Genomic DNA, 25365 nt, shown 5'->3' with positions numbered 1-25365 from the left:
GATAGCTGAAGGTTTACGTGCAGAATTCATTGTACTCTCAAAAAAATTAGTTGTCTTTTTTTCACATCATGTTTAGTTGACCTAAGATGTGTATGCGGTTGGGCATATGACCCATGTGTTAGATAGAGGCTGTTTAGCGTCATCAGCTCCTGTTTGGAAAACCAGTATTTTCAAAGTTCATGAAAGGCGTGACTGGTGGGTTTTTGCCTAGCCAGTTATGCCTTTTAGTTAGAAAACCATTAAATATCAGCAATACACAAATAGAGTTATGATTATCATAATATATGTAAGAGAGGGGAGCAGTTCAGAATAGTTTAAATTGGATAGTTTTATATGTCTCACCAACCAGAATTGCCACCATTCTCCCTTAGATTTGAGTAGAACAATAGCTATCTCACATGTAACATTTCCCTTGGTTACTAAAGTCTCTATTACTTTCCTTTTGTTTCCCATAGAAACATTATTATCGGGAATTTCTTATTTTTTACCCAACTCCAGGAAACATCTTTGGGAACATGCATGGAATTTTAGATGAGTAGGCTGAGAGCTCGGGGTTTCTGCATCATTTCCCTTCCACAACTAGAAGCAGAAAAGAGAAAAACATGGTCTTGTGTGCCCTAGTTTGGCCAGTAAACCACAACTAATTGCTAAACCACAACTTTCTTTCTATCCACGAGGAATTTTATAAGTCTTATTGGTGGCATTTTTCTGGTCTTTTGAAGCCACAGTGAAATTTCAGATTTAAAAGCAAGCTTCACTTGCTCATTAAACATTTAGCCCGTCAGTATTCTAGGCAATGGTTAGCACATATGCTGTTTTGCAAAAATCTGGGACCAAGTGGTCACCACTGAGCTAAATCAGTCCTTGGCTTTCAGTGATGGGCATAGGCCTAGAGGGTCCTGTGAGCTATGTTAAACTCTTCAGGGCCTAGAGGGTCCTGTGAGCTATGTTAAACTCCTCAGGGCCTAGAGGGTCCTGTGAGCTATGTTAAACTGTTTAGTAGCAGGGTGAGGAAAGTAGTCTAGGCGAGGAATACAAATAAGCAAAACTCAGGCTGCAGGCATAGAGTAGATGTCATAAGTGGAGTCAAGAGGAGGTGTCTGAGATGGAGGTGTAGACTCAGCTCTGCCCAGGCAGACCTGGTAGTGGTGAACCTGGGAGGGGGTGTGTGGGAGGAGCATGTTTCCTTTGAGGCAAAGGGAGGTCAAGAGAGATGATTTTGATTTTGGATGTGCTGAGTTTTAGATGGCTGTAGGTTAAGAAGATGTAAATATTTATTAAGAGTTAGAGAAATATGGGTCCTATAGAGATCAGGGAATATTTAGGTCTAGAAATGCAGATTTAGGAGTTCTACTTATAGAGAGAACTGGGGGTGTCTATTTGCTGTGTGTTCTTTCTCCTGTGACCCTTGTTTGGTTTTAAATGAAAACAGTAATTGGAAAATTTTATGTTTATGTCTTTCCCACTTAGACATATGTGGCCAACATTCTGATTGCAGTGAACCCATACTTTGACATACCTAAAATATATTCTTCAGAAACAATAAAGTCATACCAAGGAAAATCTCTTGGGACGATGCCACCTCATGTCTTCGCAATTGGTAAGTAATTTAATTGTATCTTAATATTTATTTTTCTTTAACTTGTACAGATTTACTCAGTTTTTCTTTTGGATTAATAAGAGGTACCATGAATCGAATACGTATTTTGGAGGGCTTGTGTGCATTCTGAATGTGTCACCATGTCAGGAGCGTGTATTCACACAGGGTGGGGAAGAGACTTTTGCGGCCAACTCATGGGGCGGTTGTACCTCATTACCTTTGTTAAAGGCCCGTGTCGTCTTAAGCGTGTCCACCCAGTTGAAAGTAGGTCATAATAAAAGCTGACCTATTGTTTTCTTCTGACTCCACCTGAAAAGTGTCCTCCTTCCACAACTAGGAAGGAGGCCCGGGCTATCTGCTGTTACCCAGGTCATCACTAGTGAGCGTGTTACCTGGGCTAGAAGGGAGCTGTGAGAGCAGACGTCTTCCATGCTTTGTCCTGCATCAGGGCTCTGTAAAATGTAAAGGATCGACAGTGATACATGCTTCATATCTCTGGGGTATCCGTGTGGGAAGGCAGCAACATCTGTCTTTGTCTTTCTCAGGCGCTCTCTATCTCAAAGCACTTTAGCTTTGTGGAGCAGAGAGGGAGTTGCTTGACAGGCATCCCCCATAGCTGGTGACTGCAGGTACAGCGATGTTAGCTAAGCCTTGGGATTCAGACATAGCTGGCAGTTAAATGATGACACGTTTTGGTTCTGGTTCTTAGTGCAATTAGTTTCTCTTTGGGCTTTCTCTTTGTACCTGTATTATGGCCTAACCGGGCTTCACCTCTAGATGTGGCTGACTGTGTACTGTGTGCTACTAGGCAAGAGTGAATGTGTACACCAAGTCCACTGCAGCTGCACATTGACTTCTGGTTCTGTGATGCTCTGATGGGCATGGGTGTGTGTTCTGTCAGCTGGCTAAATGGTGCAAAATCCTTAGAACCTCAATGTGAGCAAGTTACATGTTTAAAATGTAAATAAACCGGCTTTTATTTTTAGTTGTTTACTGCTAAAAAAGTTTTTACAAGGATTCCACGAAAGTGGGTGGAATAGATTGCTGATAAATTGGTCAAAGGGACGTGTGAATACCCTTGTGTGTAGTTTGCATTTGGCCCTTAGAGTAAAAGCCATTAGTAGAGCTTTCTTTGCTGGTATGGGTAGCACATGCCTGAGGTGAGAAATAGTTGCCTTATAGGGCTAAGTTTGTCAGGACCTAATTTTTAATCAAAATTGTTTTAATTTGAGCCCACTTTAATAGAATTGAATTGTGCTCATCTTGTCCGTGGAGTCTTAAAGACATCTTATAGTCTAAATTGTTGGAGTGTAATGAAGATAGTTAAAAATTGTATATATGAATAATCACAAATCTAAAAAATTTAAAGCAGTTAATTTTGCCTGTTTTTGAAATGCTGAAAAATCCTACACGATGTTTAAATTTAATAGTAGTATTACAGAAAAAACCCCACAGATTTATTGTGCAGTTATGTATTTTTTTTTCTCCAGCAGAAATTTTGGCTGCCAGATTTCTTAACTGGTAGCTCGTTACTTCTTGCTTTTTTCTCCGGGGATGTCATTAGTTATGCATAGTGAGCATTTTTCATCTCTCTGCAGGTCTGCTCTAGTATGAGGAAAAGCTGAGCCACAGCTCATAATACGGAGACATTCTAGTACAAACATAAGAGTTGTTTATTTGATTTCAATTACCTAGCTGTCAGGATAACTAGAGAAAACATTTAACGTATATACCTTTAGAGATGTTTTGAACACTTTTCAATGATTTTATTTAAACATTTTGGTAACTGTAAACACACATTATAATTTCTTTAGGAGCAAGTGCTTTTTGATAGTAAATGGACTTTCTATGATTTGGAAAATTTTGTATTTAATACACTGTTCATCGTTAATGTATTGTTTTGACCCCAGCTGATAAGGCTTTTCGAGACATGAAGGTGCTCAAGATGAGTCAGTCTGTCATTGTATCTGGAGAATCAGGAGCTGGCAAAACGGAAAATACAAAATTTGTTCTAAGGTGAGGAGTATGTAGCTGACCTAGAACACTTTGAGCAGGTTGATTTTTCTTAATTGTGGTAAAAAATATATATATAACATAAAATTAACCACTTCTAAGTGTACAGTTCAGTAGTGCTAAGTATATTCACATTGTTGTTCAGCCAGTCTCCAGAACCTTTCACCTTACAAAACTAAAACTCCGTACCCGTTAAACAACTCCCCGTTTCCCCTGACCCCAGCCCCTGGCAACCACCATTCTACTTCCTGCCTCTATGATTTTGACTACTCTAGATACCTTATATATATAAGTGGATCATATACTTTTTGTTTTTCTGTGGTTGGCTTATCCCCCCATAGCATGATGTCCTTGAGGTTCATCCATGTTGTGGCATGTGTCAGAATTTTCCTCCTTTTCAAGGCTGAGTAATATTCCCTCGTGTGTTATGTATCACATTTTGTTTACCCGTTCATTCCTCAGTGGGCACTTGGGCACTTGGGTTGCTTCCATCTCTTGGCTCTTGTGAATAGTGTTGCCATGAACATGTTATGAGCAAAGAGTTACAAAGATCTCCTTGAGATTTGAACCCGTTGACTTTGAATATTCTTGCATGCTTTATGACATAGTTTGAAATGGTGGGCTCTATCCCTTTTACAAGAACAGACATGTGGAAGCTAAGCTGCAGATTGTTGAAATCTAGTTCTGACATGCTATTCTCATGAGGATCCTGGAGAAGACCAGTGCTGGTTAGGCAAAGGGAAATCTTGGAATGTTCCTTCAAAATCCAGCCTTTATGTTCTTTTTTCAATAGTCCTGCCATTAGAGTGGGTGAAACCATTTTTTACCTTAAGCTTATGATGATTGGCCTTCTTATTTCTACCTCCCCACAACCCTCCTCCCAGTGTCAAAGGTGAATATTTCTGTGTGCAGTGTGTGGCATATTTACAACTAAATAGTTGGTTAAAATCAGAATATTCCCAAAAAGTTTTAAAAATAATGCTGATTTAGATGTTAAAGGCCATCCAAATAGAATTTTAAACGTTTAAAAAGCTATAACAGAATAGTAGTTGCATTTAAATATAAACTTGTAGTTTTTAAATAAGCCATTCCAGTGCATGATCCAGGTTTAAATTTTAGATGTATTAAATAATATTAAAATTAGAAAGAGAATGCATGCAATATCATTCTCATCCAGCAATTTTTTAATCCTGTATTTTAAACAGATATCTGACGGAATCGTATGGAACCGGTCAAGACATTGATGATAGAATTGTCGAAGGTATTGTTAATTTTTAAAATTCTTATTTTCCATTGCTAGATATGTCCTGAAATTAACTTAGAAGAATCCTCTAAGTGGTCTGGAGTGTTCTCCAAGAGATCCAAAAGGCTCTGCCATCTCCTACAAATCTTTGCTCAGATGTTATCTTCTCATTTACTTATTGTCTGTTGTCTTCCCCGCCCCCCCGCCCCCCCCGCCCGACCCCATGTCCGTGCTAAGAGGGCAGGGATTTTATATATTCCAAACTCCTGGAATAGTGCCTGATACATAGTACATGCTCCATAAATATCTGTCGGATGAATGAGAGGAATATAGGAAGCCCTCCTGCCTCCTGTTTATTTTGTTGACCTTGTTTTTGTAAAGGAGAAAGGGAGAGGGGTATTTGGAAATGAGGTGCTGGGGGAAATCATTTCAATGAAAGAGTACACTTGGAAAGCAGGAGTCTGTAAGTTGACTTCCCCGGGCTGTCAGTGCTTGCTCACCCCTTAGAGACTTCTCGGATCCTGTTTGGTCTCCGCTGCCGTCACACTGAGTCTGCAGCAGCCTCCTGCAGCACAGGTTCCTGTCTGGTCCCCCCTCTTATGGTCTGACTGCCCTTTAACCTATTCTCTGTGTGGAAGTTGGAGTGACCTCTTTTGCTCTGAGCCCTTTATTGGCTTCGTATTTCTCTCAAGCTAAAACCCCAAATTCACATCATCACCTCCAGTGTGCTGTGTGGCCTGCCCCACCTCCTCTGGTCTGATTGAGTCGTTGTTCCTCTGCAGCCTTATGCTTTAGTCACATTGGTCTCCTTCTAGTTCTCTGAGGTGTTTCAGGCCTCTTTGGACACTCTTCTCACCCCTTCAGTAAGTATTTAATAATGATGATGATACTGACATGTGTGGGATGTGTTAGGCCTTGTCTGATTTGCTTAAAATCTGTTACCTAACTTAAATCTCCATAGAATATGAGGTAAGTACTATTTTATCCCTGCTTCACAGATGAGAAGCTAAGGTAGAAGGAGCTTCAGTAACTTTCTGAAGAGTAAATAAGCTCATCAGTTGTGGAAATGGGACATAAACCCAGGCGTCTTAACTATATGCTCTACTAAGTGCATATTTTAATATTCTTGACATTTTAAAGAAAAATTCCAGTTGAACAAAAATTTATCAGGGGCCTTTTATGTTCATGCATTTTGCTATATCATGGCAGGCAAATGTTACATACATTTTTTTCACACTTATGTAAAATATGCATGTAGATGAATATAAATTTGACTCTAATAAACATTTTTAAAGTTTGCATCCATAAGGTTTTTCATATTTCTTGATATAAATAATTTTCTAATTTTTATCTACAGTTCTCACTGTGGTACTGTGACACACACCTAGGCAGAGTCACAGTAGAGTGCCTTTAGTGAGGGAATTGCCCTTTAAAATTGAATAAATAAATAAAAAACAAATAATGGGTTAATTTAATAAAATACTAATTAATATTCGGACTTGTTTACTTGAGGTACAGATTTGCTTTGAAACCAGATAAGCTTGGTTTCTTCCATGAGAACGTACTGTGCAGTGTGTAACGTGCTGTAGTTGAGGACAGTTGGAAAGTGTTATTCCAAATGTCTCTACAGCCCCATACTGGAGAATAGTTTATGTTAACTGGCAGGGCCATAGAAATCTTTAGGTGGGAATACATGCTAATATTTCTTTTAGTTTTACTACTTTCTTATTTTAGCAAGTGAAACAACCTGGGAGTGATCTTTCAAAGGGTTTAGTGACTAGTTAAGCTTTCTACTGCGGATAGAGTAAGAGAAATGGACTTTAAAAGATTTCATAAGAAATACTCTAGCAGTAAACATATGAAGCAACTTATGAGGTTATTGAAGGAATATGTGAGTAAGATTGACACTACTCTGGTATGCTTACAGTTAAGACTGGTGAGTACCAGAATAGACTCTAGGAGCTCTTTTCCAGTCAGGTAGAGAGAGAGAGAGGGAGAGAGAGAGACAGAGAGAGAGAGAGAAAGAATGTGTGAAATTATAAAATGAAGACAGTTAAAATTTTACATTTGTTCATTGGGATTTCGAGAACTATTGTTCTGAGAAGCTTTCGTAGGTAATTCTGTAAACGCTTATTGGTTAGATTTTGTTGGATGTGCGTGTAAAAATGTTAAATCTGGAGGTTTTATTAATACATATTTTTAAATGTAAGTCAACTAATAACTTCTTGCCTGTATTTCGTCACAGGAAGCTTGCTGCTTTCTTTACTATCATCACTGCTCTTGTAGGGCTGATGTGAAAACCATAACATTTTTAGGGAGTAATTTTTAAAGTTGAGTTATAAATTTTGTAACCTAGTGACTTTTGAAAATTTCGTCTTATAACACGTCCTTTTTCTTTTTTTTTTTTTTTTTTTTTTTTTAATTTTTTTTGATGATGAGAAACAATGCCATATTTTATTTTATTTTTTTTTTGCGGTGCGGGCCACTGTTGTGGCCTCTCCCGTTGTGGAGCACAGGCTCCAGACGCGCAGGCTCAGCGGCCATGGCTCATGGGCCCAGCCGCTTTGCGGCATGTGGGATCTTCCCGGACCGGGGCACGAACCCGTGTGCCCTGCATCGGCAGGCGGACTCTCAACCACTGCGCCACCAGGAAGCCCCTTTTTTTTTTTTTTTAATAAATTTTGAGTAACTTTTCCATCTCTTGCACTTTAATAGGGCCCAAACATAGTGGTAGTCAATAAATATTTGTGGGATTTGACATTACAAGTGAATTCATTCATGTTAATGTTTCTGAGAATATTTTTCTAGTTATTTATGTTTATTAATAAATGGAAACATACTATGCATTTTGCTTTGTAATTTTCCTTCATGCAAACTTTCTGATGGCGTATTTTCATTTCTTTTTCAATAGCTAACCCACTCTTAGAAGCCTTTGGAAATGCAAAGACTGTTCGCAACAATAATAGCAGTCGATTTGGGAAATTTGTAGAAATACATTTCAATGAAAAGGTAAGTGAGAGTGAGTTTCGGGGTAATATGTTTGGGGAGTGTTTTTGGAAAATACAGGGTCTTGATAGAACTGGTGCTGTACTTGAACTCATGGCAAATATATTTAAATTTTCCTCTTTTACTTTTAAACAGTTGGGATAATATATATGTTCACTGTGATCTCTAGAAATACTATAAACTTACATTTAGTTACCTGTTTTTTCCCCTTTATTTAATAAATTACAACCTCTTTGATAGACAAATGATTATTAGAAAAGATAATTTAACATTGGTAGGTTATACTTTAAGACTTTAAATGCAAAAATGTAATTTCTCTGTTTTGTTTTTTAGAGTTCAGTTGTTGGAGGATTTGTTTCACATTATCTTCTAGAGAAATCTAGGATCTGTGTTCAAGGCAAAGAGGAAAGGAATTATCATATCTTTTATAGGTTGTGTGCCGGTGCTTCTGAAGATACTAGGGAAAGACTTCATTTGAGCTCCCCAGATAATTTTCGGGTAGGTTGGATGAAAAGAAATTTCATACAATTTTTGCAAATTGAGTTGCCTTCTATTCTAAAACTTATTTCAGTGGATTTTGATGTCTAGTTGCATATAACTTACATTAAGTTCAGTGTAATATGAATGTGTACGTTCAGTGTAATAGAATGACTTTCGTACTAAGTAGATCTGTATTGAGATTTACTGCTGAGTTTATAACACTATATGAGGAGGTACATAATGGGATAGGTAAAAGGATAGATGCTAAACCCCTTAAACTCAATAAGAAGTTTATAATAGTTCTGTAATGCTAGCTTTAATGTTACCTTTCACTTATTTGTAAAAAAAAGTTTGACCACTGAATTAATAAAGGACCCCTACTTGTCTTCCTTAATTCAGTTCAACAAATATTTATTCCTTGCCCATTGGGTACCAGGCATTGTGCCAGAGTTAAAAAGATAAATGAGACACAGTTCCTGCTTCTGAGTAACTTAAATTGCTGGGAAACGCACACACACACACACACACACACACACACACACACACAGTCTGACTGATATGTCAAATGATAAGTGAGAGAGATGCATAGGGTGCTGGTGAGTTTGGAAAAACTTTACTGGAACAGTTGATGCTTGATCAGAATCCTGAAGGATTTTCAAGTGTTAACTATAACTAGAGGAAGAAACATGCGGAGGTATTCCTGTTAGATGCAAAAAGATGAACAAAGAAAGGCAGGAAATAGCTTAAATGGTAGGACAGGAAGGGGTGGGAGGTGAGGCTAGGGAGCTTAAATGGTAGGACAGGAAGGGGTGGGAGGTGAGGCTAGAGAGTTTGGTCTTGCTTCTGTGGTGAGTAGGGAGCTGATCGAAGGGTGTTAAGTAGAAAGTTGGATATCAGGTCTGTACTTACCTCTGGGTTTAATATGGAAGATAGCTTTAAGAGGGTAGGGCAGGGGATGGCTAGAAATTGCAGCCGTGGGTAAATGGGTTGGGAACCTGTGGCTTTCAGTGATGTAGCAGTTACTCGGTGCCTGAATTTGCTTTAGCGATGGCAGGGTTACTGGGGGAGGGGATGTGTGAAATAGGAGGAGGTAAAATTGACAGGACTTGGAGACTGAATTAGGTGAGGAGAAGGGGGAGTCTGAATGATTTCCCAAAACACGATTAGGGTAACTGGGTGACTCTAAGTACCATGCTGAGGCCAGGTGGAAGATGGATGGCGTGTAGGATGAGTCCAGTTTTGGAGCCTGTGGGTCATCTGAGTGGAGCTGCTTGGAAGACTCTTGGGTAGACTAAGATCAGGTCAGTGCTGCAGGGACAGGTTTGGGAGATGTCAGTACCCTGGTGGTACTCAGAACTGTGACAGTGAGTAGTGGAGGTTGTCCAGAGACATTGCATAACGTAGAAAAGCATGTGCCGGGATCCACACTCTGGAGTTGAAGAGGCTGAGCAGATGAAGAGTTGCCCCAGAAAGAAAGCACAAGTGGAGTGGTGAGAGAAGTACAAGGAGATCAGGAGTGCCAAGGATCACAAGTCAATATTGAGTTTCAGGAAGTGGTGACTGCGGGGTGGCTAGCGTAATGACAGAGTCTCAGCTAGAAAGTAGTGTCCCTGTGTGGGCTATGGGAATCACGGGGTGCGGGTAGGGAATGCAGTTTGTATGAAGTTCTCCAGGCGATTCTCACACTCCTCTTTGGCCAGAAGTCCTCCATTTGAGAATCATGACACATATTTATACGTAATTATTGTTCTGTGTGTGAGTGTGTGTGTGTGTTTGCAACCTGGCTTTTTCTTTGTTACGTCAATCAATTTCTTTTAATGTATATTTGGAAATTTAAAAACTCTGTTGTTTTAAAATGCTTTATAACTGCATCTATTTATATAATTATGAAATGTTTAACCTTCTCTAGAACTCACCAAATTAATTGGAATTTGAAGTTAGTTGCTCACATTATCTTCATGACAGTAGAAGAGGCATTTCTCTACAATGATTTTTAGAAAAGGAATATAAATTAATCTGAATCATATAAAATTTAATAATGATGATGTGGCTTTGTCAGCACTGAGTTAATGATAAAGTGATGTGACTATTCTTGTCTTAATATAGCATTTCTTTCTACTTGGGGGCTTGGGAACATAGTTTCTGTGTCTCAGAATGTACAGTCTTTCCTGGCACAAGGACAGCCATCCTAAGGGGGCAGCCACTGAAATGCTTTATCAGGTCAGAGAGTTTCTTGTCTCTGTGGCATGAACTGGGAGAGTCCTTTTGGTGATAAGAGGAAACTCATGGAACAGCATTACCTTTCACCCCAAAACACCTGCCATCTTGGATATTCCTCTCAGGCAGGTGTACACACACCTCTGTATTCCTTCCCCCAAATGATTCTGCCTTAGAGTGACTTAAAAGTGTGTTGGTCATTTCAGCAGGCTTTTCTCGGGTTTAGTTTAGACCTCCAGTCATAACTCAGGGGTAAAGTTGTAAAGACAAAGGAGAAACTCTACAGCAGGGTGAGTGCTTTCCCCCCCACATTTTTTTGGTCACTATTCTATCCAAATTAGTATGTAAAGAATTGTAGAGATACATCTGTTTGAAAGCACCCATATTAACTCCACATGTACTTTAGAAAATAGAAGGTTTAAAATGCTTGTATTTTTCAAAAATTTGAAATATTTTTGCACATGTTCCATGGAAGCATTCGTTATAGTCATGCAAGAATCCTTGAATATAAATAAAGCTTGGATAGAATGAGAATGGGTGACAAGAATAGTTATAGCTTTCTAGTTACAGAAAAGTTAGAAGAAACAAGTATTTTTCTTAGGTTTTAACATCAAGTGCATCTGTCCAAAAGCCAAGTATTTGATAAAACAGTTGGGGCGGGTGGATAAAACTCTTGGTAGCAAAGAAAACATTTGTTTTGGCTCTATATAGTTAAGCTACTATTATCCTACTAAATAAAAGAACTCTGTTTTGAAATAGTCAATTGAAAGTGCTTATCAGTATTATCCCCTCTCCCTTCTATTTTATTCTTTCCCCCAAGATTCTAGGGTACAAAGAAAAATTCACTGCATATTATTTTCTGGTTTTAACTGTATTTTAATATTTCACTGTAATGGGGGGAGATAAATGTATTGATCATCTAAAGTATTAATTTATCCCTAAATCATTCAAAATTTACTGTAAATTTTTTCTTGGTATATAATATGTTATCGATATATTTAAACTTGGAATTCATGCCATGGGACAGTGGAATCCTAGTGACCTGATTTAAGAAAAGCTGAGATGTTTAAAAAATTTTCTCATCCTGTTCCCTGTGCATGTCCTTCCTGAACGACCCCACCCCTTAAGTGTGGGTAAAAGATTCTCTTCAAGACCAGTATATTATTTTCTTCTCAGCTGCTTCCCTTATTCTGTGTTTGCAAAGCACTTAGCCTTTAAAGGCTTCTGGGCAGGAAAGTAAATCATTGAGATAAAAGCTGAAATGGTTATTTGAATACCTGTGAAGGTCCATAAAGCAAGTGTTGTAATTTATGTACAGTTAGTGTTAACAGTCAGTATGAAAGGCATGTTTTGAAGGACTGATTGTAAAAATCAAAAATTAAGAAACTCAAGAATATTATTTGTTAATTTTTCAGAATTTAAAATATTACTCAAAATATTAAACCACAGTGTGGGTCCTTATTTGAGACTTTTCACATATTTAGTTCATATCTTATGAACTGTATCTTCAATAAGATTTAACCCTGAGAAGATTTAAAATTGCTACCTTTGAGATGTAAATTCGGGGCCTCAGACGTGAAACCGGGGTCACTGACGTAAATCTGGGGCTCGGACATGAATCCGGGGTGCAGATGCCTGTCAAGCCCAGGCGGAGTCCCTGGTGCACTGGGTGGCGTGGGGGGCGTACATGGCCCAGTTCTGACCCTGAGGACACCAAGCCGCCCTGTGTGCCTCAGGCCACCACCCTGCCCCTCCGGTGACTCCAGGTCCCTACCACCGTGCCCCAGCCAAGCAGTTCCAGGGATGTGGATGTCCGTGTCTTTGGAGGACCATGACTTCGCCTGCCACGTGCTTGCAGGATCTTGGTTCCCAGGCCACAGGTTGGGCCTGAGCTTCTGGGGTGGGAACTCCGAGTCCAAACCGCTGGACTAACAGAGAACCTCAGACACCAGGGAATATCAATTGGAGTGTGGCCTCCTGGAGGTCCTCATCTCAGCATCAAGACCCAGCTGTATCCAACTGCCTGCAAACTCCAGTGCTGGACGTCTGAGGCCAAACAACCAGTAAGACAAGAATACAGCACCACCCATCAAAAAAAAAGTGAGGGGGCTTCCCTGGTGGCGCAGTGGTTGAGAGTCCGCCTGCCAATGCAGGGAATGCGGGTTGTGCCCCGGTCCGGGAGGATCCCACATGCTGCGGAGCGGCTGGGCCTGTGAGCCATGGCCGCTGAGCCTGCGCGTCCGGGGCCTGTGCTCCACGACGGGAGAGGCCACAGCGGTGAGAGGCCCGCGTACTGCAAAAAAAAAATTAAAAAAAGTGAAACACCAAAAACATATGTTACGGACGAAGGAGCAAGGTAAAAACCTACAAGACCAAATAAATGAAGACGAAATAGGCAACTACCTGAAAAAGAATTCAGAGTAATGATAGTAAAGATGATCCAAAATCTCGGAAATAGAATGGAGAAAATACAAGAAACATTTAACAAGGACCTAGAAGAACTAAAGATGAAACAAACAGGTATGAACAACACAATTACTGAAATTAAAAATACTCTCGAATGAACCAATAACGGAGTAACTGAGGCAGAAGAACGGATAAGTGAGCTGGAAGATAAAATGGTGGAAATAACAGCCAGGGAGCAGAATAAAGAAAAAAGAATGAAAAGCATTGAGGACAGTCTCAGAGACCTCTGGGACAACAGTAAACACACCAACATTCGAATTATAGGGATCCCAGAAGAAGAAGAGAAAAACAAAGGGTCTGAGAAAATATTTGAAGAGATTATAGTCAAAAACTTCCCTAACATGGGAAATGAAACAGTCAATCAAGTCCAGGAAGCACAGAGAGTCCCATACAGGATAAATCCAAGGAGAAACACACCAAGACACATATTAATCAAACTATCAAAAATTAAATATAAAGAAAAATATTAAAAGCAGCAAGGGAAAAGCAACAAATAACATACAAGGGAATCTCCATAAGGTTAACACCTGATCTTTCAGTAGAAACTCTGCAAGCCAGAAGGGAGTGGCAGGATATATTAGAAGTGATGAAAGGGAAAAACCTACAACCAAGATTACGCTACCCGGCAAGGATCTCATTCAGATTTGATGAAGAAATTAAAACCTTTACAGGTAAGCAAAAGTTAAGAGAATTCAGCACCACCAAACCAGCTTTACAAAAAAATGCTAAAGGAACTTCTCTAGGCAGGAAAGAAAAGAGAAGGAAAAGACCTATAAAAACAAACCCAGCCATGGAAGTTAATTTACAACTGTATAGATATTGAAAACTCTATAGAGATTTACCTAACTGCAGAGGTACATTTTCACACTTGAAGAGAAAATAAGTCATCTTTGGATTGTAAAGCTTTAGGCAATGCTCTTATATTTTCCCTGGAGAGAATTATTTAAATTCCAACATATTAGAGTAGAAATTTTCAAAAAGACTATGACGAGTACAGAGAGTTGACTGCTTATTTTTTCTGTATGTAAGTACAGAAAATTCATTTTCTATATCCCTCGTCTACAAGACAGACTTTGTATTTGTAGGATATTTGACCTGGCTCTCATTATGTTGGTGTAAGTGTAAGAACTTAGACACAAGGGCACAACACACTTGTTATTAGCTATAAGGTAAATAAAAAAAAATCTGCTCTGATTCAGAAACCTCATGTGTACATTCAGGACAAAATAATAAAGACAAATAATAAAACTTCACATTCTGTCAAAAAATTTCTTGTGGAAATTTTCATTAAAATTTTATTATCCTGTAAAACAAACAAACAAAAAACCCCAAAACGATTAAGAAAATGGTAATAGGAACATACATATTGATAATTACCTTAAATGTAAATGGATTAAATGCTCCAACCAAAAAACAGACTGGCTGAATGGATACAAAAACAAGACCCGTACATATGCTGTCTACAAGAGACCCACTTCAGACCTAGGGACACATACAGACTGAAAGTGAGGGGTTGGAAAAAGATATTCCATGAAAATGGAAATCACAAGAAAGCTGGAGTAGCAATAGTCATATCAGACAAAATAGACTTTAAAGTAAAGAATGTTACAAGAGACAAGGAAGGACACTGAAATGATCAAGGGATCAATCCAAGAAAAAGAAACAACAATTATAAATATTTATGCACCCAACATAAGAACACCTCAATACATAAGGCAAATGCTAACAGCCATAAAAGGGGAAATCAAAAGTAACATAATCATAGTAGGGGACTTTAACACCCCACTTTCACCAATGGACAGATCATCCAAAACGAAAATAAATAAGGAAACACAAGCTTTAAATGACACATTAAACAAGATGGACTTAATTGATATTTATAGGACATTCCATCCAAAAACAACAGAATACACTTTCTTCTCAAGTGTTCATGGAACATTCTCCAGGATAGACCATATCTTCGGTCACAAATCAAGCCTTGGTAAATTTAAGAAAACTGAAATCGTATCAAGTATCTTTTCCTACCACAACACTATGAGACTAGATATCAATTACAGGAAAATACTGTAAAAAATACAAACACAGGGAGGCCAAAAAATACGCTACTAAATAACCAAGAGGTCACTGAAGAAATCAAAGAGGAAATCAGAAAATACCTAGAAACAAATGACAATGAAAACACGACAACCCAAAACCTGTGGGATGCAGCAAAAGCAGTTCTAAGAGGGAAGTTTATAGCAATACAGTCCTACCTCAAGAAACAGAAAAATCTCAAATAAACACCTAACCTTACACCTAAAGCAATTAGAGCAAGAAGAACAAAAAACCCCCAAAGTTAGCAGAAGGAAAGAAATCATAAAGATCAGATCAGAAATAAATGAAAAAGAAATGAAGGAAACAATAGCAAAGATCAGTAAAACTAAAAGCTGCTTCTTTGAGAAGATAAAATTGATAAACGATTAGCCAGACTCATCAAGAAAAAAAGGGAGAAGACTCAAATCAACAGAATTAGAAATGAAAAAGGAGAAGTAACATCTGACACTGCAGAAATACAAAGGATCATGAGAGATTACTACAAGCAACTCTTGCCAATAAAATGGACAACCTGGAAGAAATGGACGAATTCTTACAGAAGCGCAACCTTCCGAGACTGAACTAGGAAGACATAGAAAATATGAACAGACCAGTCACAAGCACTGAAATTGAAACAGTGATTAAAAACCTTCCAACAAACAAAAGTCCAGGACCAGATGGCTTTACAGGTGAATTCTATCAAACATTTAGAGACGAGCTAACACCTATCCTTCTCAAACTCTTCCAAAATATAGCAGAGGGAGGAACACTCCCAAACTCATTCTATGAGGCCACCATCACCCTGATACCAAAACCAGACAAAGATGTCACACAAAAAAGAAACTACAGGCCAGAATCTCTGATGAACTTAGATGCAAAAATCCTCAACAAAATACTAGCAAACAGAATCCAACAGCACATTAAAAGGATCATACACTGTGATCAAGTGGGGTTTATCCCAGGAGTGCAAGGTTTCTTCATTATATGCAAATCGGGCTTTCCTGGTGGTGCAGTGGTTGAGAATCTGCCTGCTAGTGCAGGGGACACGGGTTCGAGCCCTGGTCTGGGAAGATCCCACATGCCGCAGAGCAAGTGGGTCTGTGAGCCACAACTACTGAGCCTGCGCATCTGGAGCCTGTGCTCCACAACAGGAGAGGCCTCGATAGTGAGATGCCCACGCACCGCAATGAGTGGCCCCTGCTTGCCACAACTAGAGAAAGCCCTTGCACAGAAACAAAGACCCAACACAGCAAAAATAAATAAATTAATTAATAAACTCCTATCCCCAACATCTTTTAAACAAACAAACAAACAACAACAACAAAACACTTCTTTCTTTTTCAAGGAGCATACTAAAAATCACCCAGTTTTGTAAAATACACCCTAGGGAACAATTACAAGATGGAAGAGCTCTCATTACCCATTTAAAAAAAAAAAATATATATATATATATGCAAATCAATCAATGTGATACCCCATATTAACAAATTGAAGAATAAAAACCATATGATCATCTCAATAGATGCAGAAAAAGCTTTTGACAAAATTCAACACCCATTTATGATAAAAACTCTCCAGAAAGTAGGCATAGAGGGAACCTAACTCAACATAATAAAGGCCATATATAACCCACAGTCGACATCATTCTCAGTGGTGAAAAACTGTAACCATTTCCTCTAAGATCAGCAAGAAGACAAGGTTGCCCACTCTCACCACCATTATTCAACATAGTTTTGGAGGCTTTAGCCACGGCAATCAGAGAAGAAAAAGAAATAAAAAGGAATCCAAATCGGAAAAGAAGAAGTAAAACTGTCACTGTTTGCAGATGACATGATACTATATATAGCGAATCCTAAAGATGCTACCAGAAAACTACTAGAGCTAATCAATGAATTTGGTAATGTAGCAGAATAAAAACTTAATGCACAGAGATCTCTTGCATTCCTGTACACTAATGATGAAATATCTGAAAGAGAAATTAAGGAAACACTCCCATTTACCATTGCAACAAAAAGAATAAAATACCTAGGAATAAACCTACCTAAGGAGACAAAAGACCTGTATGCAGAAAACTATCAGACACTGTTGAAAGAAATTAAAGATTATACAAGATATACCATGTTCTTGGATTGGAAGAATCCACATTGTGAAAATGACTATACTACCCAAAGCAATCTACAGATTCACTGCAATCCCCATCAAACTACCAATGGCATTTTTCACAGAACTAGAACAAAAAATTGCACAATTTGTTTGGAAACACAAAAGACCCCGAATAGCCAAAGCAATGTTGAGAAGGAAAAACGGAGCTGGAGGAATCAGGCTCCTGGACTTCAGACTATACTACAAAGCTACAGTAATGAAGACAGTATGGTACTGGCACAAAAACAGAAATATAGATCAATGGAACAGGATTGAAAGCCCAGAGATAAACTCATGCACATATGGTCACCTTATTTTTGATAAAGGAGGCAAGAATATACAATGGAGAAAAGCCAGCCTCTTCAGTAAGTGGTGCTGGGAAAACTGAACAGCTACATGTAAAAGAATGAAATTAGAACACTTCTTAACACCATACACAAAAATAAACTCCAAATGGATTAAAGACCTAAATGTAAGCCCAGACACTATAAAACTCTTAGAGGAAAACATAGGCAGAACGCTCTATGACATAAATCACAGCAAGATCCTTTTTGACCCACCTCCTACAGAAATGGAAATAAAAACAAAAATAAACAAATGGGACCTAATGAAACTTAAAAGGTTTTTCACAGCAAAGGAAACCATAAAGAAGATGAAAAGACAATCCTCAGAATGGGAGAAAATATTTGCAAACGAAGCAACTGACAAAGGATTAATCTCCAAAATACACAAGCAGCTAATGCAGCTCAATATCAAAAAAACAACCCAATCCAAAAATGGGTAGAAGATCCAAATAGACATTTCTCCAAAGAAGATACTGCAGACTGCCAACAAACACATGAAAGGATGCTCAACATCACTAATCATTAGAGAAATGCAAATCAAAACTACAATGAGGTATCACCTCACATTGGTCAGAATGGCCATCATCAAAAAGTCTAGAAACAATAAATGCTGGAGAGGGTGTGGAGAAAAGGGAACCCTTTTGCACTGTTGGTGGGAATGTAAATTGATACAGCCACTATGGAGAACAGTATGGAGGTTCCTTCAAAAACTACAAATAGAACTACCATATGACCCAGCAATCTGACTACTGGGCATGTACCCTGATAAAGCCACAATTCAAAAAGAGTCATGTACCACGTAGTTCACTGCAGCAGTATTTACAATAGCCAGTACATGGAAGCAACCTAAGTGTGCATCTACAGATGAATGGATAAAGAAGATGTGGCACATATATACAATGGAATATTACTCAGCCACAAAAAGAAACAGAATTGAGTTATTTGTAGTGAGGTGGATGGACCTAGGGTCTGTCATACAGAGTGAAGTAAGTCAGAAAGAGAAAAACAAATACCGTATGCTAAAACATACATATGGAATCTAAAAAAAAAATGGTTCTGATGAACCTAAGGGCAGGACAGGAATAAAGACACAGACAGAGAGAACGGACTTGAGGACATGGGGAGGGGGAAGGGTTAACTGGGACGAAGTGAGGGAGTGGCATGGACATATATACGCTACCAAATGTAAAATAGATAGCTAGTGGGACGCAGCCGAATAGCACAGGGAGATCCGCTCGGTGCTTTGTGACCACTTAGAGGGGTGGGATAGGGAGGGTGGGAGGGAGACACAAGAGGGATGGGATATGGGGATACACGTATGCATATAGCTGATTCACTTTGTTATACAGCAGAAACTGACAGAACACTGTAAAGCAATTATACTCAATAAAGATGTTAAAAATGAATAAATAAACTGGAGATACATATTTTAAAAAAATTGCTACCTTAGAAAAATAGGAAAGCTTTATGGTATTGGTTTTTATGTTAATCATGTAATTTAATCTATTTTCAGGTTAGGATTTTCACCATCCCTGCTGTGATTAGTAGGAATGAAATGTTTATGGTATATAGAAGTATTGATTTTAATTGAGAGATTAAATGATACTCAGGTTATGTTTAGAAATTCTTTAGCGTTAGCACTATTTGATAAGTTGTGTTTTCTTTTGTATCATTTTCCCGTGGATCATATTTGTTAATTATATTTTAAATTTCTTTGTCCTAGTATTTAAACCGAGGCTGCACTAGATACTTTGCTAACAAAGAAACTGACAAACACATTTTACAGAACCGAAAAAGTCCTGAGGTAAAGTAACCTTTAAAAAAAAATTATAATCTTTAATACAAAAAAATTGTGCTGAAAGATGTATTCTATTTTTTATTTTGGAAACCAAGTAAGATCTCTTACTTTGGTTTTTGTTTTTTTTTTTTGCCGTACGCGGGCCTCTCACTGCTATGGCCTCTCCCATCGAGGAGCACAGGCTCCGGACGCGCAGGCCCAGCGGCCATGGCTCACAGGCCCAGCCGCTCCGCGGCACGTGGGATCTTCCCAGACCGGGGCACGAACCCGTGTCCCCTGCATCGGCAGGTGGACTCCCAACCACTGCGCCACCAGGGAAGCCCAGGATCTCTTACTTTTAGGCTTATGCTTAAAAAACCTAAATACTCATCCACACCTCTCGCCGAGAAGTACTTTACACCTCTTTTGGTATCTGCAGAAGCCACAGGTTCTGGGTCTTGGTGGGACCTCAGTGCACTGCTCTCCTCTTGTTATTTTCCCGGCATGAGGACATCAGATTGCCTAAGAATCATCCTTTGCTGACATTTTTGAAACTTACTCTCATATTACCCATTTGTGATTAAGTATAAAATATGTCCTTTATAATTTATTGTCTGTGTCAAGGCTGAAGTAAGCTTTGATGTAGACAATAAGTAGAGTGAGCATTCTTGTGAACTAATGCTTATGTATTATTTAATATTTCTCTTTAAAACATCATGTTTCTGTAATATATTATGAAAAGTTTTATGTATAGGTCTTACTAAATCATTGTATTTCTAAGAGTAAGTAGATATAATTATACCATTAAGTATTATTTTAAAAACATTAAGTCCTTAATCTAAAAATCTACTGCAACTTTTATAAATTTTAATATGCAATGTTTAAGTAGTAAGTGGGATTAAGTTGTATTTACTCAGGGAGCTTAAATTATGAAACACTAAGTCAGGATTAATAATAGGGGCTAGTTCATATTGTCTTTACTTTATTAAAGACTTATATTTAAGTGAACAAGGTTTTATTATACTCGGTTTTTAATGCCCCTGCATTTGTGAGTCAGATGTTTTTGACTACTTTCAAAATGGTGAGGTGAATTATGTCTTTAGTATATTCATAGAAAAGAACAGAAAGCAACTAAAAATTCCCATTAATTTGAATTCTAAGCAGATGAGTCTGCAGTTAATTTTTGTTTAAGTTGACATTTTATTTATCATTTTAGACACAGATGTTTGTAAACTTTATATTACATCCATGGTTGGAACTTTAAGAAGTGACATTAGTATTTATTATGGTATCTTCCTTTGTTATGATAACCTATATTTTTATAAGGCATCATTGAAATATAGAAATTGTATTATTTCCACTAAGATAATGGGGACATTTCCTGGTGGGATACTGCAGCTATCCCAAAGGAAAAAATATATACATATATAAATTTGATCTTTTACCATGGAAAAAACTGAGTGGAGAGGAAAGAAAACTGGATTTTACCCTGCAAAGAGTAGCAGTCTTTGTGCTATCTTAGGAAGAAAATGTACAGTTTCTGATTCTAGAGTCAACATAGTTTGTTAGGAATCGTATTCATATTACTGGGTTTATATATAAAAATATATAAGTGAATAATGGATTTAATATGTTTAAATTACTTTTTATTGTCTTCTTTATCAGGAGGATGAGGTGATCATTTTGACTATTTAGAATCCTTTGCCTAGTTCCATTGGCATGTCTTCAAGCCGTGTGTTATTTTTAGGAGAATGCAGTATTTTTAGTCTGCCGTGATAGCAATATATTCATTGACAATTGATTAGAAACAGTTTTTAAATGAAGTAACCTTTCAATTGCAAGACTAAAAATTCTGCACGATATGTGCTTTGTTTTAAATTTGGCTGCATGTGATTGTTTTCTTTAAGAATAAAATTAAATTTCTTTGTCTAGACATTTTCCAGAAATTTTACACATGCATAATTAAACATTTTAAAGACTTGTGTGGAAAGGCAATTACAAATTTAGCTGGGAAGCAGTTGGCAACCTGGAGGAAAAAAAAAATCTCGTAGGGGCGTCTTTAATGGCCAGTTAATTCTGATGCTGTTACCTAATGTTTAATTTTACTTATTCATTCTCAAGTTCTGGAAAATTGCTAGTCCTATCTTTCTGTGTCCAGTAATTTCTTTTTCCTCCTTCTAGTTTCTGCAGGGCTGACTTTTCTTCTTCCTTCTTCTGAGTTTGTTATAGGTTCTAGTAAATGAATACTTTAGACGCACGTTCTTTTAGGAGAGAAAGCAAGTTTTCTCTTCATTTTTTCGGAAATGTTTTCAGTCATTGCATAAATTCTTAGCGTAAGCATAATGCTTACTAATACACTTTACCTCATATATACTAATACAGAAAGGTTTAAAAATTAATTCCCAGGCCATGAACATTGTTGTTAGCCTGTCCACTGGTTACTGCTGTGGAATATTGGTGTAGTTGATGGCAGTTAACCTGAAGGAGTGTAATGCTAAGTGTCAGATTTAAATTTTTATTACAGCTTTTTAAAACCTCAGTTCTTTTTGACCTATGGTTTCATGTTGATTCATTTCAACCGCTGATATTCCCTTCATTTTCACTCAATTTATATTTTTATATAATGTCCTAGTTTTAGAATTAAAGTTGTAATTAAATTGGAAAACATCCCATTCCATTTTTGACTGAAATTTTTACTGAGATAGTTGTAGATTCACATGTCATTGAAAGAAATAATACATAAATCCTGGGTACACTTTGCCCAGTCATTCAGTTTTTGAATGTGTTGGAACACTAAAGTTTTATGATTGACACATTTTATTTTTGCATGTTATGTAGTGAATAGACGTTGTGTAGTTGTGTTAGTATACTTAAATAATGTAAACCACAATTAATTGATGTCTTCTTGTTTTGTAGTATCTTAAAGGAGGTTCCTTGAAAGATCCTTTGTTAGATGACCATGGAGATTTTATTAGAATGTGCACAGCCATGAAAAAGATTGGTTTGGATGATGAAGAAAAGCTTGATCTGTTCCGGGTAGTAGCTGGTGTCCTGCACCTTGGAAATATTGATTTTGAGGAAGCCGGCAGCACTTCAGGTTTTTTTTTTTTTTTTTTTCTTGTGGTCTTTTTGTTTTGCTTTATTTTAAAAAGGAGTAAAATTAGAAGTTTGTCACTTAATTGTCATATGAAAATTTACTCTGTGTGCAGGCTTGTTAATACCCTCCACTTCTAGAATATACTGTATTATGTGATGACTCTTGCAACTACAGGATGCTGCATTATTAGTTATTATGAGCTCTTTTTGAATAAATCAGTGATACTGATGAGGAATAAACTCGTCCTGTGAAGGATAAACAGTCCTGACTACCAGGGTCATATTTGGGTAAATTTTTCAACTGATATTAATCTTTTCCAATAAGTGAACATAATAATTCTCTCTACCATCTTTTAAGGTATTTTGACATTTTTCTGGTTCATTGATCTAAACTTGGAATGGTTAATTAGGTTAATTGAATACATGAAAGCCCATATACATTGTTACTGGGAAATGAAAACAGGTTAAACTTGATGCAGATTGAACAGATCATTTAAATGCCTGCACTATAGTAACTTTTCAACTGTATCGTTTCAGTCTCTACATAAATAGTAAGGCTTTTTATATGATCTTCAGTTTGATCCATGAATGCGGGAGTTGGCAGGCTATGGCTCGTGGTCAGATCTGACTAGCTGCCTGTTTTTGTAAATAAAGTATTGTTAGAACACAGCCACACACATTTATTTATGTTTTGCCTATGCCAGCTTTCGTAGTGGCAGAGTTGGGCTTGTGACAGAGACTGGATGGCCAGCAAAGCCTAAAACCTCACTCTTTAGAGAAAAAGATTGTTGACTCCTGCATAAATACATTGTTTAAAAGAGTTTTAAAAAAATAGGAAGCACCATTTAATATAGTAGTCAATAACATGGGCTTTAGTGTCAGATCCCAGAAGCTCTCTAAGCCTTGGATTTTTCATTCGTAAAATAATGAAGAAATAATCCATGAGAAGTGTTTTTTCCTAGCAGTAGTTTGCATATAAGGAAAAGGGCACAAGAGGAAGGAACAAGAACATTAAAAAAAATGTCTGCTACGTGCAAGACCCTTCATAAACTGTATTTCATCATAAACATCATAATCATAATCTGAACTTAATAAAGATAATGAGGTAGAGGATATTATCTCCATTTTACAGAAGTAGGACCTGTGCAGGAGTTTAAGTAATATGGTCATTAGTGAAGTTGTAGGTGTGAGAGCCGGTTCGACCCATGTCTGACTAACTCCAGTACGTGTGATAACTGCCCCTCATTGCCCCCTGTCACTGAACCTTCTGAGCAGATGGAAGTCAACAGTCTGAGTGGCTTTCAGACTGAGTGTCCGCGGTGCTGTGACATCAGAGTGTGGTGTGTAAGAGCACGTGGTCTTGGGCCAGGCTTTTCACCGTGTGTTACCTGCCTGTGTGACCTTGGGCCAGGAACTTAACCTCTGTGTCTCGGTTTCCTCACCTGTAAACTAGCAATAATAAATAACAGGCCTTACCTCATGTTATAAAGAGGAATAAGTGAGTTAAATATTTGTAGAATGATGTGAATACTTAAGTCTGGCATGTAGTAATCACTCTAAGTGTTTTTTAATGAATAAGAAAAATAAAAATGCAGATTACTCCCAGATTAAAATAAAAGAAACAAAAAGAAAAACCAGGCAAAATCAGGTATGTTCTTAGTATGCATTAAAATTGTTACTAGTTTTTTTGAGGGATTTGAAAATGTAATGAATGTTAGAATACACTTTCGTTTGCTCTGGGGCATCGTTATACCAAGGGAGCATGTAGGAGTTCTAAGTAATGTCCAAAAAAGTTTAGAAAAATTAATGCACAGTTTGGACATGTTGTTAGAAGTGATAGGTGGCATTTTCACACACCTCATGTTATTACCGTGTGGTAAACACGCAGATGTACACAGAGGATCATAAATGTGGCATGATCTAGTTAGTTGAAAAGCACTTAAATGGTCAAAAGGCACATAGCAGATATTCACATTATCTTTTATTTTTCTTCTCCAACTTCCTTCTGTTGAAGGGAAAATGAGCAGAAAGCAGAGCAGATTGGAATGAGGCAATGAATCCAGAGAATTAATAAACTAGGCTGTTTTTATTTATTTATTTTTTTATTTATTTTAATAGCTAAGATTTTATTATATTAATCTTCATCCTTCCTATGATCCTTCGTATAGATTCAGATGGTTTCTTGCTAATCAGAATTGATTTTTCCTGCCCTGGAGAGCTCAATTTTGGCATGACCTTGCAATTTGAGAAGGCTCCGGATATTCGTAATTATTTTATCAGAAAATTTATTCTTCAGTAAATGTTCAGACAGCTCCCACTGCTATTTAAAAGTTTTTTCATGATGGAAATGCAAAGAATGCCTCTAGGGACTTCCTATGTTTTAAAAATTCCACATAACAAAAACATACATTATTATAACAACTAATGTAAAAAGTGTTCAGAGAAGTTCTTTTTTGGAAGGGGAGTGACACGAAAAGCCTTGCGTTATTTCCCAGTATTTTGCCCTTTTGAAACTTTTAAAATAAATTTTTTCTATGCTAGCCTTACATAATTCCTGGAAGTGTGTAAGAAACTTTGCAGAATAGTAAAAAAAAAAAGAGAAGTATTTAAATGAATTAATTATTGTTGATCAACCTTTTGAGTTATATAATTTTAGATAACGTGTGTGTGTATAAACTAGAAATTAGTAGTAATCTTACCTTCATAGAATTAAAGGTTTAATATATCTTCTAAGTATTCCTCTCCCCATATTCTTTTTTTCAGCTTTATTGAAATATAATTCACATTGAGTTGTGCAACAATCACTATATTCAGTTTTAGAATATTTTCATCACTCCAGATACGGACCCCATACCCTTACCCCCCCACCCCATCTCCTCCCAAATCCCTAGCCTTTAGGCAACCACTG

At 37.6% G+C, this 25365-nt stretch overlaps 1 protein-coding gene across 3 annotated transcripts in view; it reads left to right on the top strand.

Annotated features, from left to right (window-relative positions):
• The window catches only part of MYO6 (myosin VI), a 145373-nt gene that overhangs the window by 65762 nt on the left and 54246 nt on the right, over positions 1 to 25365 (top strand). For all 3 annotated transcript variants that reach the window (XM_060030326.1, XM_060030324.1, XM_060030325.1), the window contains exons 5-11: positions 1471 to 1600; positions 3511 to 3616; positions 4819 to 4874; positions 7768 to 7865; positions 8196 to 8360; positions 19308 to 19388; positions 22278 to 22458. In XM_060030326.1, the coding sequence (XP_059886309.1) occupies positions 1471 to 1600; positions 3511 to 3616; positions 4819 to 4874; positions 7768 to 7865; positions 8196 to 8360; positions 19308 to 19388; positions 22278 to 22458 (817 nt within the window). The remainder of the gene's footprint in view (positions 1 to 1470; positions 1601 to 3510; positions 3617 to 4818; positions 4875 to 7767; positions 7866 to 8195; positions 8361 to 19307; positions 19389 to 22277; positions 22459 to 25365) is intronic.

The sequence above is a fragment of the Delphinus delphis genome, chromosome 14 (assembly GCF_949987515.2).
Source record: "Delphinus delphis chromosome 14, mDelDel1.2, whole genome shotgun sequence".
NCBI lineage: Eukaryota > Metazoa > Chordata > Mammalia > Artiodactyla > Delphinidae > Delphinus > Delphinus delphis.
Note: the sequence above shows the minus strand (reverse complement) of the source record. Positions and strands in the feature narration are given on the sequence as shown.